Raw genomic sequence first — 16111 nt, forward strand, 5'->3', positions numbered from 1 at the left:
AGGATGATATCAAATTCCTGAGCTCAAGCGATCTGGCTGCCTCAGCCTCCCAAAGTGCTGGGATTACAGACACGAGCCACCACACCCGGTTAGGGGTTGTTATTTACAAGTTTTCTTTCTTACTGTGCTGTCCCTTTCCTAGTCCTTTGCAAGAGAGGACAGGCTCTCGTTGAGGTGCACATGCCCCCGTGTGTGTGTGTGTGCGTGTGTGCACACGCGCACATGCGTGTGTCTGAGCCCACTGGTGGTTCCAGGTTGTTGGCTTCTCAAGTACGCAGCCCAGGATATAAGGGACAAAAAGAAACACCAGGGCATTCACCACCATGCTGCTCCTCAGGTCCCAAGATCGGTAGTCTATCCTCCTTCTTTTGTCTACTTTTCAGAGGCTCTTTATGTTTGCTTCTATATAAAGTCCAAGGTGTTTAGCTGTCCTTAGCAAGAGAAATAGGGAGAAGTGCATCTATACCATCTTGTCTGGAACCACAAACCTATTCCATGCATGACAAAAACTCTCAACACACTAGGTACAAAAGGGGAACTTCCTCAGCCTGAGAAAGGGCATCCACAAAAACTCACAGCTAACATCATGCCCCATGGTGAGAGACTGACTGCTTTCCACCTAAACCAGGGAACCAGGCAAGGATGGCTGTTCTCGCTGCTTCAACTGTGTACCAGAGGGTCCAACCAAGGCAATAAGGCAAAGCAAAAAACTTCAAGGTACGCAGATTTGAAAGAAAGATAGTCAAACTGTCCCTATTCATAGATGATATGATATCAATTCAACTGTATCTCTACATATTAGCAATTACAAATCCAAAAATCAAAGAAAACAATTCCACCCAAAATAGCATCAACAATAATAAAAAGACTTAAAATCAATTTAACAAAAATATAAGACCAGTACATTCAAAACTACAAAACATCACTGAAAGAAATTCAAGATCAACATAAATGGTACTGGAACAATTGGCTATCCATATGCAAAAAAGGAAGTCAGACCCTTACCCCGCACAAAAATTAACTCAAAATGGATCACAGACCTAAATGTGAGAACTAAAACTACAAAAATCATATAAGAAAATGTAGGGCCCAGTGGCTCATGCCTGTAATCCGCACTTTAGGAGGCCGAGGCAGGTGGATTGCTTGAGGCCAGGAGTTCGAGACCAGCCTGGGCAACACGATGAAACCTCGTCTCTACTAAAATTACAAAAATTAGTCGGGTGTGGTGGTGCGTGCCTGTAATCCCAGCTACTTGGGAGGCTGAGGCACAAGGATTGCTTGAACCTTGGAGGTGGAAGTTGCAGTGAGCTGAGATCTTGCCACTGCACTCCAGCCTTGGCACCAGAGTGAGACTCTGTCCCAAAAATATTAAAAAAAAAAAAAGAAAAAGAAAGAGAAAGAAAAGAAAAGAAAAAGATGACCTTAGATTAGGCCAAGATTTTTAAAAGGTGTAACCCTAAATACATGATTCAAAAAATACAAAATGGATAAATTTGGACTTCACCAAATTTTAACACTTTTGCTCTTCAAAGTCACCATTAAGAAAATGCAAAGACAAGCCACAGACTGGGAGAAATATTTGCAAATCATGTATCTGATAAAGGGCTATATCCATGCTATGTAAAGAACTCTAGAAACTCACTAGTAAAATAAACAAATCCATTTAAGAATGAGCACAAGCCCTAGGTGCAGTGGCTCACTCCTGTAATCCCAGCACTTTGGGGGGCCAAGGCAGGTGGATCACCTGAGGTCAGAAGTTCAAGAGCAGCCTGGCCAACATGGTGAAACCCCGTTTCTACTAAAAATACAAAAATTAGCCGGGTGTGGTGGCGTGCGCCTATAATCCCAGCTACTCAGGAGGCTGAGGCAGGAGAAACGCTTGAACCCGGGAGGCGGAGGTTGCAGTGAGCAGAGATGGCGCCACTGCACTCCAGCCTGAGCAACAGAGCCAGACCCTGTCTCAAAAAATATTAGTAACAATAATAGTTGTAAAAAAATACATTACATAAAATTTATCATTGAACCATTTGTAAATGTACACTTCAGTAGTGTTGAGTATTTGACATTGTTGTACAATCTCCAGAACTTTTTTCTCTTGCTAAACTGAAACTCCGGACTCATTAAATTCTACCTCCCCCTTCTCCCCTCCCTGCAGCCCCTGGCAAGCTCCATACTACTTTGGGTCTCTATGCTTTTGGCCACTCTAGGCCCCTCATATAAACAGAATCATACAGTGTTTGTTTTTTTGTGACCGGCTTTTTCCACTTCGCATAATGACCTCAAGGTTCATCTATGTTGTAGCCTGTGTCAGAATTTCATTCCTTTTGTTCTTTTTTTTTTTTTTGAGATTGAGTCTTGCCTGTCAACCAGGCTGGAGTGCGATGGAAGGATCTTGGCTCACTGCAACCTCTGCCTCCTGGGTTCAAGTGATTTTCCTGCCTCAGCTTCCTGAATGACTGGGATTACAGGCGCGCCACCACGCCCAGCTAATTTTTGTATTTTTAGTAGAGACAGGGTTTCACTATGCTGGTCAGGCTGTTCTTGAACTCCAGACCCCAGGTGATCCACCCGCCTTGGCCTCCCAAAGTGCTGGGATTACAGCTGTGAGTCACCGAGCCCAGCCCTAGAATTTCCTTCCTTTTTAAGGTTAAATAATATTGCATTGCATGAACGGGTGAATTTTATGGTATGCAAATTATAACTCAATAAAGTTTTTTTTTTTTTTTTTTTAAGAGGCAGAATCCAGGACAGTGATTATTGGGGCAGGGGGCAGTAAGCAGAGGTGGGCATGCTGGAGGCTGGGAGCCGGCGCTGTCCTATTTCTTTGATCTGGTTGCTGGTTAACTGGGTGGGTTCGCATTGTAAAAATTCACGAGCTCTGCACTTAGGATCCTGGCTCTTCTCCACAGGTGTTCATCTTCAATAAAACATTTTCTACAGAATCCCTATTGAGACAACTTCACAGTGTTATTCTGAGGCTCAAACAGCACCTGGTAAACTACGAGCTGCTTGGCACATGCGAGAGCTGTCGCGGTGATCTTGACGGCTGGTCTGAGTTTTAAATGCCCAGTTCCCCCAGGCCCAGGTTGCCAGGTTTTCTTTAGCTCAGTCCTGAGTCTCAGTCACCCCACATTTGGGAAACATTTGGTAGGATTCAATGTGTGTTCCAAGTAAGTATTAATGAAAGAATTCCAAGTCCCAGCCCTGCTGTCTGCCCTCTAGGCTGCACACGCCACTGCTGTCCCCAAGCACACTTCCCACGTCCCCACTCTGCTGAGGCCGAGACTCACTCTGCAGGACGAGGATCACCGCTTTCTTCGCCACGCCCATCTCATTCTCTGCCAGGCACTGGTACTGTCCCGCATCGTCCCTCTGCAAGTGGGCATAGGAGAGGGGACATGGTGCTCAGAGAAGAAGATGAGCGGCTCAGACAGTTGGGTAGGGGACTGAGGGCAGCCAGCCAGCAAGGGGCTTAGGCTGTGAACCAGCCAGGGACACCTGATCCCCCGCAGAGCAACAGAAGGGCCTCTGTGACCACTTGTCAGCAGACATGCAAAGAGAATCCAGCCCCTTTTCACACCCGAAAACAGGGGGCTGTGACTAAGGTCCTTGTTGCCTTAGGTGGAACAACTTGCTGGAAAAGCATGGTGTAGATCCACCTCTTCCAAACTGTGTACGTTGAAATCTTACTGTCCCATGGCACATTATTTGAGACTCCTTGGAGAAAAGGGTTCCATGGTCAAGTAAGTTTGGGAGACATTGAGTTGACAACATGTTATGGTACTTTGGAAATCAATAACTATAGGAAAACAAGAACATTAGACACCTGTGTTGTATGAACAGGATGGCAGTCTGAACTGCAGGACCTCTCAGGGCATTTATTGTGCCAGTGTGCAAAGTGAGTCTTCCAGAAGGGAGATGGTTTGCAGCGTTTCCCTAACAGGTGGCCCATGGATATGTGATGGAACTCAGGTGGCGCGCTGGCTCACATCACTTCTGAGTGGCAGCACCACCATCAGATGGGCCTGGGGCAGCCTGAGGCCACGTCCACTCCCAGAAGATGGTATCTGGGGGGCCACACCCAAGGGACTGGGGGGGATAGCATGGCACAAAGTTAAGAGTGTAGGTTTGGAGGTCAGACCAACATGGGACTGAATCCCAGCCTCACTGCTTACTGCCCTGAGCCCATTACTTAGGACATTTTCATGCCTCTGGAGCCTCAGTTACCCCTTCTGTAAAATGGGAGTGATAACTGCTAGGATCTTATAAGCATCAAATGGAATAATGCTTGCTAAGTGCAAGGCCCCGTGCCTGGCCCACAGTTAGTACTTGGGTAACAGGAGCCATTATTACCACTGCTCTTACTACTACTCTTATTACTAGTCCTATTATCATTACTACCCAGAGAAAGGTTCCCAAATGGGTGAGATCAAGGCCCCTAAGATGAACTTGAGTCAGGACTGACTTGGGGATTTCTGCACAATCACCAGAACTTGAGACACAAAAGGGAAGTTGAGAGGGGCTGCCCCAGGGCCCAAGGTTTTGGAAACAGCACGGGGCCTGAGGCAGGAGACCTGGGGGTGGGGGCGCTGCCTCCTGCACTTATTGGTTGTGGGCCTCTCTGAACTTCAGTGTCTTCGTCTGTAAATGGGGAGCACTATTACCTGCCTACCCTGCCCCCTGAGGTTAATAACAACATTTTGGAGGCATTACCCACAGATCACTCTTAAATAATGGGTATGAGACATCTCACTGATTTCTAATTACAATCCTATGAGGTAGAACTAACTCGCTCCATTGAATGGGTGGATGACGGAGGAACGGAAAAGCCCAGTGGCTGGAGGTCAATATTGGTGCTAGTGGGAGGATATCTGAGGAATGGGCAGGGAGGTGCTTTGTACATTGCAGAAGCAGAGGGGGCAATATGAAGAACCCTCTTGAGCAATCAGAAAAAGCGTAGAGTTGTCCTCGGTGGCCCCACCCAAGGTGCCAGACCCCGCCTTGCCTCAGTCCTGCGGATGGTCAGCGAGCCATTCTGCAGCTGGTGCCGGAGGTGGCTGCCCCGCAGTGGAAGGCCATCTTTGATCCAGCGGATGTCCGGCACTGGGTCTCCACGCACCACACAGTCTAGCTGAATGCTGCCTCCTACAGGTTCCACCAGGTAGGAGAAAGCCTCCCCTTGTAGGACAGGAGCCTCTGCATGGGGTGACATCAAGCAAGTTGTCAGAAAAGAGGTTCCCTGCTGGCTCAGCCTCCCATAAACCCCAAAGGACTGCCCAACTCCTGCCTCCAGGGGCCTCCAGAGGCTCCTGCTAGCACAGCGTGGTTGTGTTTAGTCAGTGCATCAGGAACAGCAAACAGTGTTCATGTCATGGGTCAAGTCACAAAGACTGGCAAAGACTTTCCAAGAACTGTGCTGAGAAGCATTTGAAGCTGAATGAGAACAGTGCTGTGATTGATTAGTGATGCCCGAGATGGGCACAGGCAGGAAGGCAGTGTTACGCGTGTCATATACTCTCTTTCACAGATGGATTACACTAGCAGTAGAGTACCTGCCAGGTACTTTGGAAATCAATAACTATAAAAAAACAAGAACCCTAGACACCTCTGTTGTACAAAGCAACACTATGAGATTCATGCTAATCTCAAAACACTCTTGGATGCTCTGGACTGGCTTATATCCTTCCTGGTTTCCTGAGGTTGGATCTACCAAAAGCTGCAGTTCTCTTTTGGTGCCTGGGGCTGCTCATTCCCCCTATCCAGCCCCACCCATCCTGAGGTTGTGCAAACTAAGACATGGCGTCACCGAGGGCTCCTGTGCTACTCCTGGTGGATGAGTAGGTCATAGGGGACAACTGGCTGGCTGGCAAGCTTCTGGCATTTTTCTGCCAGGATGCCCTGGCCTCCATGCTCTCCTCCTACCCTGGCACCATCCAGCTGCAGGTAGTGCTGTAGGGCAGTTGGTCAGATTCCAATTCTACCTGCAGCCAGGGTCGTCTTGGGAGTGTCAAAAATACTGATGCCTAGGCCTCACCCCAGAGAGGTGGTTTACAGAGTTGGAGGTAGAACCTGGACTTCAGAATTTAAAGTCCCCCAGGGGATTCTAACGTGCAGCCAGGGTGGGGAACCACTAGTTCAGAGGACAGGAGGCTGGGTTCTTAGGAAACCAATAGACTGGGTCCCAATAGACTGGAGGTCTTGAGAGAGAAGCCACCTGGGGAATGTGCCCTACCCTTCACGTGGACGAAGCTGACTGCCTGCGTGCGGCCCACTCTGTTCTCCGCCCAGCAGACATAGGTCCCGCTGTCTTCTCTGGAGACAGCGGCCCGCTGCAGCGTGCTGCCTCCATCCTGCTCAGACACCCCTTCTGTGGTGGAGAAAGAGAAGTCGGGTGCAGGGAACTCCTGCCCTAAACACTTCCCTGGTGCCTGGGTACCTGCAGGAACTTAATAAAAATGCAGAAACAGATGGGAGTCCTGGGTGAAGGTTGATCAAATCAGACCCGTTCCTGGGAGGCACAGGCCACACTGAAGGCTGCGGTTAATGAACCTGCCTTCTACCATTTTCCAGTGCACACTGTGTGTTTGATAAACGGTCAAGGGCAGGTTTTTGGGGGCCTCTCAGCACAGGGCACTTACTGAAACACTGCCATGATTTCTAGAGAGAAGGATTCTTTTTTTTTTTTCTTTGAGACAGTTTCACTCTTGTTGCCCAGGCTGGAGTGCAATGACGCAATCTCAGCTCATTGCAACCTCCACCTCCCAGGTTCAACCAATTCTCCTACCTTAGCCTCCCATGTAGCTGGGATTACAGGCATGTGCCACCACGCCCAGCTAATTGTGTATTTTTAGTAGAGATGGGGTTTCACCATGTTGGCCAGGCTGGTCTCGAACTCCTGACCTCAGGTGATCCACCCGCCTTGGCCTCCCAAAGTGCTGGGATTACAGGCGTGAGCCACCGCGCCCGGCCGAGAGAAGGATTCTAATAATGAACTTTTCCTTTGGGGTGGGCCATCACCTCTAGGAGAGGAATACAGACAAGCAGTACCATCAATTGGGCATCTACTCCAGGCCAGGCCTGTGCCGAGCACGGCCCCTCCATTGTCATTCTGTCCTCAGGACCCCTGGTTATGTCCATTTGACAGATGGAGAGCGGCGCTCAGACAGGCCGAACTATTATACCTGCCCAAGGTCCCTCCCCAGGAAGTGGTGGGGCCCAGCAAAGCCTTCACCACAGGTGTGCGTGGGTATTCCACACCTGGGGACTCAGAGTTAGGAATGTGTGATGTCATATCCTAATGTAGGAAAGTATCATTTTGCAGTGGAGGGGACTTAGCAATTTATCAATTCAGCAAACATTGAGTACCCAGCAGGTACTCCACAGGCCCTGTGTCTCCCTAGACATCGCCTGGGTTTCTAGTAGGAGGACAGAGTCCCCATGGGCCCCCAGCAAAAGGGGTTTGCTGAGGGTCCCACAATGGGAGCAGCAGCTCTGGACTAGAACACAGGCCTCCCCTTCCTGGCCCTGAGGTTTCTGGGTTGAGTCTTCTCAGGTGGCCTCTTGCCAGCTCTGATATATGGCTTGTCACATATGGCCACAGCTGGGTTTGCCCTGTCCCCCTACATAGGGCCACGTTGGAAGACCCAGAACCAACAGGGCTGGCTGACAACCTCTTCCTTTCCACTAGGTTGGGTCTCCCCACCTGCCCTCCCTTCTTAACCTCCCGGTGTCCTGGCTCTCTGTCCCACCCATGCCCAGCAGACCCAGACCTGTGACTGGCCGGTCGTTGACAGTCCAGCCAATGCGAGGGGTGGGGCTGCCCCGGGCTGCACAGCGAAGCCACAGCCTGTCCCCAAGGCGCAGGCTGCGGTCCCCAGGCAGGGTAGTGAACACAGGCAGTGCCAGGATGGTGAGGTGCACGCGGCGGCGGGCCCGGCCCACGGCATTCTCAGCGGTACAGGTATAGGTGCCTGCGTCCTGGCCCTGTGAGCAAAGAAAGGGGTTGGCTGGAGAACTGCCCCCACCTGGGCATAGGTCAGGATGCCCCTGACCCTTGAAGGTTCTCATGGAGCATCCAGCCCAGAGAGGGGGAGTGACTTGCCCAAGGTCACACAGCTAGCAAACGGATCAGCATCACCACCGCGCCCTTGCCCTGCCCTACAGCGTTCACACGCTCTGCTGCTTCATAACCCCAGCCCTGACTGCATGATCGCAATAGCCAGTGTTTACCAAACACCTACTGTGTGTCACCCTGTCCTCAGAACTTGACCTGCACTGCAGGCCTTGCTTTTGGTGCCCTGATAGAGGGCCCAACAGGGGCTCCAAGAGGAGGAGTTTTATGGTGCATTCAAGCAGGGCCGGTGCGCTCACCACTGCACCCCCAGGCTCCCTGGGTGGCCGGGTCCAATGCCTCTGACCCCTCTAGGTGTGTCCACTGAACCCATCTGGAGAGGGTCTCATCACAAAATTGCAGAATCTGATGAGTCCTGAGGGGAAGGGGGTTGGGGGTCCCACCCATACCCCTGGCTCAACATTCCCCAAAACCCAGAGGACGGTTAATGCCAACGCATGGTTGACAACAACTGGGTAGACTTTCAGGACACAAAGTCATCGCCGTATCCCTGAGCCCCAGTCCGAGTTCCCTCCCTTCCCCAGGGGCTGGCTGCCGAGGTCCAGGTTCAAATTTGGGTTCTGCCTCTTGGCAATGGTGGACAACTAGGTACACTTTGAGCCTCAGTTCTGGCCGTCTGTACCCGGGATGGTGACACTGATTTCCCCAGGCTCCCAGGGTTAAAGGCTGCACAGGGCTCAGCGCAGAGCATGACAAACAGGGGTCTCAGCCATTATTCCCTGCTGTGCCCCTTGGGGCAGTGCCTCACCTCCAAGTTCTTCACCAGCAACTCCCCAGAAGGCTGGATGGTGAACTTCCCCTCGGCGCCCGACACAGGCTGGCCATCTTTGTCCCAGGTGATGTTGGGCTCAGGACTGCCCCTCGCCTTGCAAGGCAAGAAGGCATGGGAGCCTTCGGTGGTGGACAGGTCTGGGAGGCCATTCTCGATCACTGGTGGGACTGCGGGCAGAGGGAGGCCCACTCGGAACCGGGGCTCAGGGAGGCGGCTGACACCATCCCGGGGCCATTGGCCTTTGGCCCAGCCCTTCAGCCCTCCCTGGCCATCACCTGCCCCCTCCAACTCCCTAGTGATAGGCCATTGCCCGTGCTCAGGATGATTTGGGGACTCCCTGAGTTTGGTGTAGCTGTGACGGTGATTCCATTGCACCTGTGCACACGTGTACACACACACACACATGCATGCACATATACACGCACACACAGAAGACTAAAAGCTGCAGGACAGAGGCCTTGGGCAGGGTCCACTTGGACCTTGTACTAGGCCACCTCCAGGAACAAAAGCAGGGCAGCTGTCACAGAGCATCCCTGCGGAGGAGCTATGCTGGGCGGAGTGAGGGTCACTGGCTTGGTGTCTGGCTGGTCTGGTGACCAGCGATGCTACAGGTCCGAGGGGAGAGGAGCACGCTGGACAAGGAGAAGCGGAGGAAGCCTGGAGCCAGGAGCCCCTCTGAGTTCACAGCCAGAGTCTGACTCCAGCCCTACATAGCTGCGGGCGGGGACGGCCACTGAGATACCACAAAGCAGGCCACGGGGGCCAAGACACGACTGGCCTGACTGAATATTCCCAGCAGACTTTGTAGATTTTTGGCCAGTGATGCCACCTGATCTTTGAAGCCAATGATTGATCAAACTAAGGGAAGGGCACATGTAATTGTGTGTGTGCCAGAGCAGGGCCAGAGAGGCTACAGCTACTGGAAACCGGAATGAATGAGGGATGCTAGACTTGTGTTCCACAGGGCCAGAGAGAAGGCAGAGGGGATGGGAGTTTATGTCTGAAACCAGAACTCAGGCGCACAATGAGAGATGTTTTCCCCTTAATTCCTTCTAGAACTATAAGCAGTGTGCCCTGCCAGGCAGGGAAGGGAGAAGCTTGCAGAAGCCTCAAAGCCCCTCAGTTGCCAGGGCCCACCTCGGCCCCGTCCTCACTCCCACCTTGCACCACCAGCCGCGTCTTCCCCATGGCACTGCCCGCACTGTTCTTAGCGATGCAGAGATAGTTTCCAGCATCCTCTGGGCTGGCATGGGCAATCCGCAGCTGTCCGCCTGGTAGGACCTGGGTACTCACTCCTGAACGAGGAAGAAGAAAATCGGGGGCCTGGGAGCTGGGACTGGGGACCCCCGAGGTGGGCAGATTGGGCTATTCTGTCTCACAGGGAGCAAATGACTTGCTGGGGTCACAGAATGACCAAGGGACAGAAGGAGCCAAGAAGCCTGACCCTGAGCCCAGCTCAGCTGCCCCCTCCCGACCTCCCACCTCAGCCACCGAGTGCTCGGATGGCATCTCAGGCCATGGTGACAGGAGAAGGGTTGGGGACGGGGAGGCCAGAGCAAGGGTGGGGGCGTATCTGGGCAGGCCAGGGGCTTTCCAGGACCTCTCAGCAGGTCTGCGGGGTCTCCCAGGGCAGGAAGCAGGACCCCCCCGCCCCGCCCAGGCCCACGCTCTTCTCTTCCCTTCCCAGGCTGGCTGCCAGGGGCCCTCACCAGTAGCGACGTTGAGCCCATCCTTCTGCCAGGTGATGGTCGGCCGGGGGATGCCTGAGGCCTCGCAGGGCAGCATCACCTCCTCCTCTGCCACTGCCTGAACCACGCTGGGCAGCGGCTTCACCACCGGGGAGGCTACAAAGGACGGGGGTGCAGAGGGTCCTGAGAATGTCCTTAACACAACTCCTCCAACCAGGGGGCCTCGGAGCATGAGAGAGAGAGGCCTCTAAGAAGAACGGGGGTTCTAGAAACATCGGCCACAGCAACAAGGACGCCATGGCTGATTCTTTTCCTGCCAAAGAATCCCATGGGAGACAGGTCGGGGCCTCTGAGACCCGGGGCCTCGCCTCCATCCTGAGCCCCACCTGCCTCTGGCTCTCCACCTGCTCCCCTGGCCCTAGGAACTCTGGGGTCTGGACCACGGACCCTTACCTTGCACAGTGAGGAAGACGTGCTTGTGGGCTACGCCGGCAGCGTTGCGGGCTGAGCAGGTGTAGCGGCCTGCGTGGATGGGGAGGGCCTGCCCGATCTCCAGGGCACCTGTTGGTGGGAATCAGGGTGAGGGGATCAGGACAGAGGTCCCCAGGGATGGAGGTGGCAGGGCTCCTACACAACCCCACTCTGTCTCTGGTCACTCAACCTGCCTCCTTTGCCCATTTACAAACAGTCTGGGGGATGTGACTGTATGGGAACCTGGCATCTAGGTTTGCCTCTGTGCCCTGCCCAAAGCAGAGACATGGGCGAGTTCCTTCCACTCTCCGGACCTCAGTTTCCCCATGTGCGCAATGAAGAATCAGACAAGATGGTCTCTAGACCCTTTAGGCTGTGAAGTTCCAGGATCTGCCACTCCCCTGCCTGTAATCCCCCGCTCACAGTGCCACACCCTGTCATTCTCACCTTGCTCTGCTAAAAACTCACCTCCTCTAGGAAGCCTCCCAGGATTACTGCCTCCTCTCCTCCCTTTATCCTCCTGGCCTTAGCCTTGGTTACTCAGTGAACACCATTTTAACCTTCCCAGACTGCAGGCTGCACCTTGGCAGTCAAGTGACAAGGGTTCTAAATTGTGCTCCGTGGACCCCTGGGGGCCTGCTGGGTGGGGGAAGGAAGCAAGGCCCACGGCACTCTGGCCTGCCCACAGCCCCTGTCCCAGCCCCAGATGGAACCAGAACTGTGGTTTGTTTCACTTGTTGGACTTTGCTGTTACCACTTATTACACTTATTGGAAAGAAGTTTTTGTTTCGTATTTTGTTTTGAGACAGAGTCTCACTCTGTTGCCCAGGCTGGAGTACAGTGGTGCAATCATAGCTCACTGCATCCTTGAACTCCTACACTCAAGCAATCCTCCCACCTCAGCCTCCCAAGCAGCTGGGACCACAGGCATGCACCACCGCACCCGGCTAATTTTTTAAAATGTGTTTGTAGACATGGGGTCTTGCTGTGTTGCCCAGGCTGGTCTCAAACTCCTGGCTTCAAACAATCCTCCTGCCTCAGCCTCCCAAAGTGCGGGAATTACAGGCGTGAGTCCCTGCGCCTGGCCTGGAAGGAAGTTCTATTGCTTCAGAAGAGTTTGAAAATCACAGGTTTGGCCAGTGGTTCCTAGACTTTAGTATTTCGCTAATGAACTAACAAATAAATTTGGAGACTCTCCATAAAGCTTCCAACGTTTTATTTTGACAAGCAAAGACATTTAAAAAATCACCATGTTAGGCCGGGCATGGTGGCTCACCCCTGTAATTCCAGCACTTTGGGAGGCTGAGGTGGCAGATCACCTGAGGTCAGGAATTCAAGACCAGCCTGGCCAACATAGTGAAACCCCATCTCTACAAAAATACAGAAATCATGCCTACATGATGGCAGGTGCCTGTAATCTCAGCTACCTGGGAAGCTGAGCCAGGAGAATCCCTTGAACCTGGGAGGTGAAGGCTGCAGTGAGCGGAGATAGCGCCATTGCACTCCAGCCTGGGCAACAGAGCAAGACTCCATCTTAAAAAAAATCACCATGTACTATTATCTTAATATCATCAAGAAAAGGAAGTTTCAACACCAAAGATAACTTCAGAATACAGGAGGATCTTCCTGATGGGATTAAACCAGGTTTACAAAAACTCCCAGGGAGCTATTATTTTTCTTATTTTGCCATGAAATAGCACTTGTATGCCAGAGGGCCTTGGGGAACCACTGATGGGTCTCAACACTGCAGAGCATGGAGGAGAATATGGAGCTCAGAGAGGGCGAGAGGGTCCTCCCAGGTCACACAGCCAGGAGAGGCAGAGCCAGGCCAGATTGTTCCATCCTATTCCGCCATGTGACCTTTCACCCCCTCTGCCTGCTCTCCCAGTCTCCCCTCAGCTGCCTCTCTCTGTGGCTTACCCTCACTTACCCGATGGTGAGACACGATAGCCACTCCCCCGAGCTCCTAGCTGGGCGCCTGCCTTGCTCCAGGACACGGTCGGAGCTGGTATACCCGTGCTGTGACATGTGAGGACCACGGGTGCCATCATGGTCACAGTGAAGTCTGTCTGGTCGTCGGCAATGGTGGGAGGCACTGAAACCCAAGACAAGGCTTAAGGCCCTGCCGGCGGGCACAGGGCACTCACGGCCACAGGGCCAGGGGGTAAAGCTAGTACACAAGGTGACATTAGCGACAAAGGGCCAAGGAGGGAGGTGGCAACAGAGGGAGAAGTCACGTTTGCCCACTCAGCAAATCCTTCTGGGCACGGGGCTATAGTTTTTTTTCTTTAAAAAAAAGTGTATTTTTTCAGAGATGGGGTCTCAATATGTTGCCCAGGCTGGAATGCAGTGGCTAATCACAAGTGTGATCCTACTGCTGATCAACATGAGAGCCTTGATCTGCTCTGTTTCTGACCTGGGCAGGTTCACCCTTCCTTAGGCAGCCTGGTGGTCCCCCGCTCCCGGGAGGTCACCATATTGATGCTGAACTTAGTGCGAACACCCAATCAGCATAGTGCGCTATAGCTCAGGACTCCCTGGGCTCAAGCGACCCTCCCGTCTCAGCCTCCTGAGTAGCTGGGACCATAGGCACATGCCACTGCACCCAGTGGGATACAGCTTTCTATAGAGACCCTGGCCTAGTAACTTCACAGGGGGTTACTCGTGGGTTTCCCACTTGGAGTAGGGGAGGCCAGAGGAGACCTCCAGGGGAGGTGGCATTTAACCTGCGATCTGAAGGGAAAGCAGGTGTTTGCTGAGTGAGGGGAAGAGTGATCCCGGCAAAGGCAACAGCACGTGCAAAGCCCTTGAGGCAAGAAACAAGAAGCTGAGCAGCTTGATTAGACCCTGGAATGAGGCAGGTCTGGCATGAGCTGAATCTGGCAGGGCCAGACCACACAGGACCTGGTACGTCCAGCTGAATTGTTGCATTCTATCCTGGGGGCAGCGGGCAGCTGTGGAGGGAGGGATTTTTAACGGGGGTGATGACAAGGTCAGATTTGAGTTTAGAACATTCTGGATTTGGGAGAGGCCTCTCCTGTGAGCTCCCGTGTGCCAGGAACTGTGCCGGAGCTGGGGTCATGCCAGTGTGGCCCAGCAGGATCTGAGAGGCCTTCCTGGAGGAGGTGTCCAGTGCAGCACAGGAAAAAGCCACACAATTCCCTGCTGGCAGGGAGAGCACCCAAGAGCGGGAAGGCACTGCCCCCATCCCAGGTGTCCCCCTCCACCTCTGCCCTGACTCACCATGGACGGTCACCTGGTACAGCCTGTGGGCCTCGCCCACCTCATTGCTCACCACGCACTCAAACTGGGCTGAGTCCTGGGGGCCGGGGGCCGTGAGGAGCAGGGCATTGGAGGGCAGGAGCCTGGGGTGGACAGACGGACGGCCAAGTGGCTGCTGGGCTGATAGAGACCAGCTGTGGCTTTCTGGCTGTGGGGGGTCTCACGCCCATTTCCCCTTCCTGTATCTGACCTGCAGCCCTGACTCTAGAAATGGCTTCTAGAAGTTTCTACCCCATAGGTCTAGCTGGTGGATTTGTGAGTGATTTTCATTTTCATCCCTGTTTCTCTGTAACCCTGCACATTTGTTATAATAACCATCTATCATAACTTCTGTAAGAACAACCACTTCAAAGTGGCTCAGAGTCTTAGTTACTGATTTCATTTTCACTAGGTCTAGGCTTGTTACACTGGTTTTCCAGTTTTTAAAAATTGACATTCTTTTTTTTTTTTTTTTTTTTTTTTGAGACAGTCTCGTTCTGTTGCCTAGGCTGGAGTGCAGTGGCACAATCACAGCTCACTGCAGCCTCAACCTCCCGGACTCAGGGGATCCTCCCATCTCAGCCTCCCAGGTAGCTGGGACCACAGACACCCACCACCATACTCTGCTAATTTTTAAATTTTTTGTAGAGATGGGGTCTCACTATGTTGCCCAGTCTGGTCTTGAACTCCTGGCCTCAAGCAATCCTCCCACCTCAGCCTCCCAAAGTGCTGGGACTACAGGTGTGAGCTACCACACCCAGTTCATGTTTTGTTTTTAGACAAGAGTGACTCTGGTGGATATAAATAAAGCCCAGATGTCTCTGTTTAGCTGTATATCCCCAGTGCCCTCACCCCTATCTCAGTGTGAAGACTCTCTGATCCCCAAAGTTGAGACACAAGTTCTGGTCCTGACTCCAGTGAGACCTGAGCACACCCCGCCCCGTCCCTGCCCCATGCCCCCGTGAGACGAGAGTGCCTCCCCGCCCCGTGCGTCTCAGGAAGCCACCGCAAGGTCCAGCTCGTTACCGGTAGGCGCCCTGCTGCAGGCGGAAGTCCAGCTTCTGTCCGTCCTTCCACCAGACCACCAGGGGCTTAGGGGAGCCGCTGGCCTCGCAGGGCAGCGAGGCTGGGATGTGGGCAGTCAGGGTCAGGTTGGAGGGGCTGGGGGCGATGGCTGGAGGCTCTGGGGAGAGCACAGTGGTCAGGAGACAGGTGCAGGGGGCACAGGGGCTGGGGGCTCTCTGAGGCTGTGCCCAGAGGCAAAGCCACTGCCTACTGTCTTCCACCCATCCCTGAGGGAGCACAGAGGGAGAGGGCAGGAGAAAGCCCCGAGACAGCGCTTCCAGCAGGGTGTTTTGGGCTTTCCCCGTCCCTGAGCCTGGCACCCCCTCAGTGCCTTTCCTTGACTGAAGCCTCCAGGCCTCCACTCCCATCAGCCCCCACCTGAGGCCAGGGCCCGCCAGAGCAACCTCTCACAAGCTGATCTGTTGGAGCGGGAGGAGACTGGGGCATCTGATTCTAGTGATTTTGAATTTTATCCTTTCACGTTTTACTTTTTTTTTTTTTTTTTTGTAGACGGAGTCTCACTCTGTCACCCAGGCTGGAGTGCAGTGGCGTGATCATGGCTCACTATAGCCTGAAACTCCCGGGCTCAAGTGATCCTCCCGCCTCAGCCTCCCAAGTAGCTGGGACTACAGGCATGTGCCACCATGCTTGGCTAATTTAAACATTTTTTTTTTGCAGAGATGGTGTCTCACTATGTTGCCCAGGTTGGTCTCAAACTCCTGG

At 53.1% G+C, this 16111-nt stretch overlaps 1 protein-coding gene across 6 annotated transcripts in view; it reads right to left on the reverse strand.

Moving 5' to 3' along the window:
• The window catches only part of HMCN2 (hemicentin 2), a 169643-nt gene that overhangs the window by 20072 nt on the left and 133460 nt on the right, over positions 1-16111 (reverse strand). For all 6 annotated transcript variants that reach the window (XR_010148824.1, XM_016961863.3, XM_063788167.1 and 3 more), the window contains 11 exons: positions 15350-15506; positions 14306-14427; positions 12993-13157; positions 11045-11152; positions 10613-10747; positions 10064-10198; positions 8880-9070; positions 7770-7983; positions 6233-6367; positions 5006-5196; positions 3291-3372 (listed from right to left, as the gene is read on the reverse strand). Coding sequence is in view for 5 of the 6 variants with exons in the window: in XM_016961863.3 (XP_016817352.3) it covers positions 3291-3372; positions 5006-5196; positions 6233-6367; positions 7770-7983; positions 8880-9070; positions 10064-10198; positions 10613-10747; positions 11045-11152; positions 12993-13157; positions 14306-14427; positions 15350-15506 (1635 nt within the window). In the remaining variant the exon portion in view is untranslated. The remainder of the gene's footprint in view (positions 1-3290; positions 3373-5005; positions 5197-6232; positions 6368-7769; positions 7984-8879; positions 9071-10063; positions 10199-10612; positions 10748-11044; positions 11153-12992; positions 13158-14305; positions 14428-15349; positions 15507-16111) is intronic.

Source organism: Pan troglodytes, chromosome 11, assembly GCF_028858775.2.
Source record: "Pan troglodytes isolate AG18354 chromosome 11, NHGRI_mPanTro3-v2.0_pri, whole genome shotgun sequence".
NCBI classification, from domain to species: domain Eukaryota; kingdom Metazoa; phylum Chordata; class Mammalia; order Primates; family Hominidae; genus Pan; species Pan troglodytes.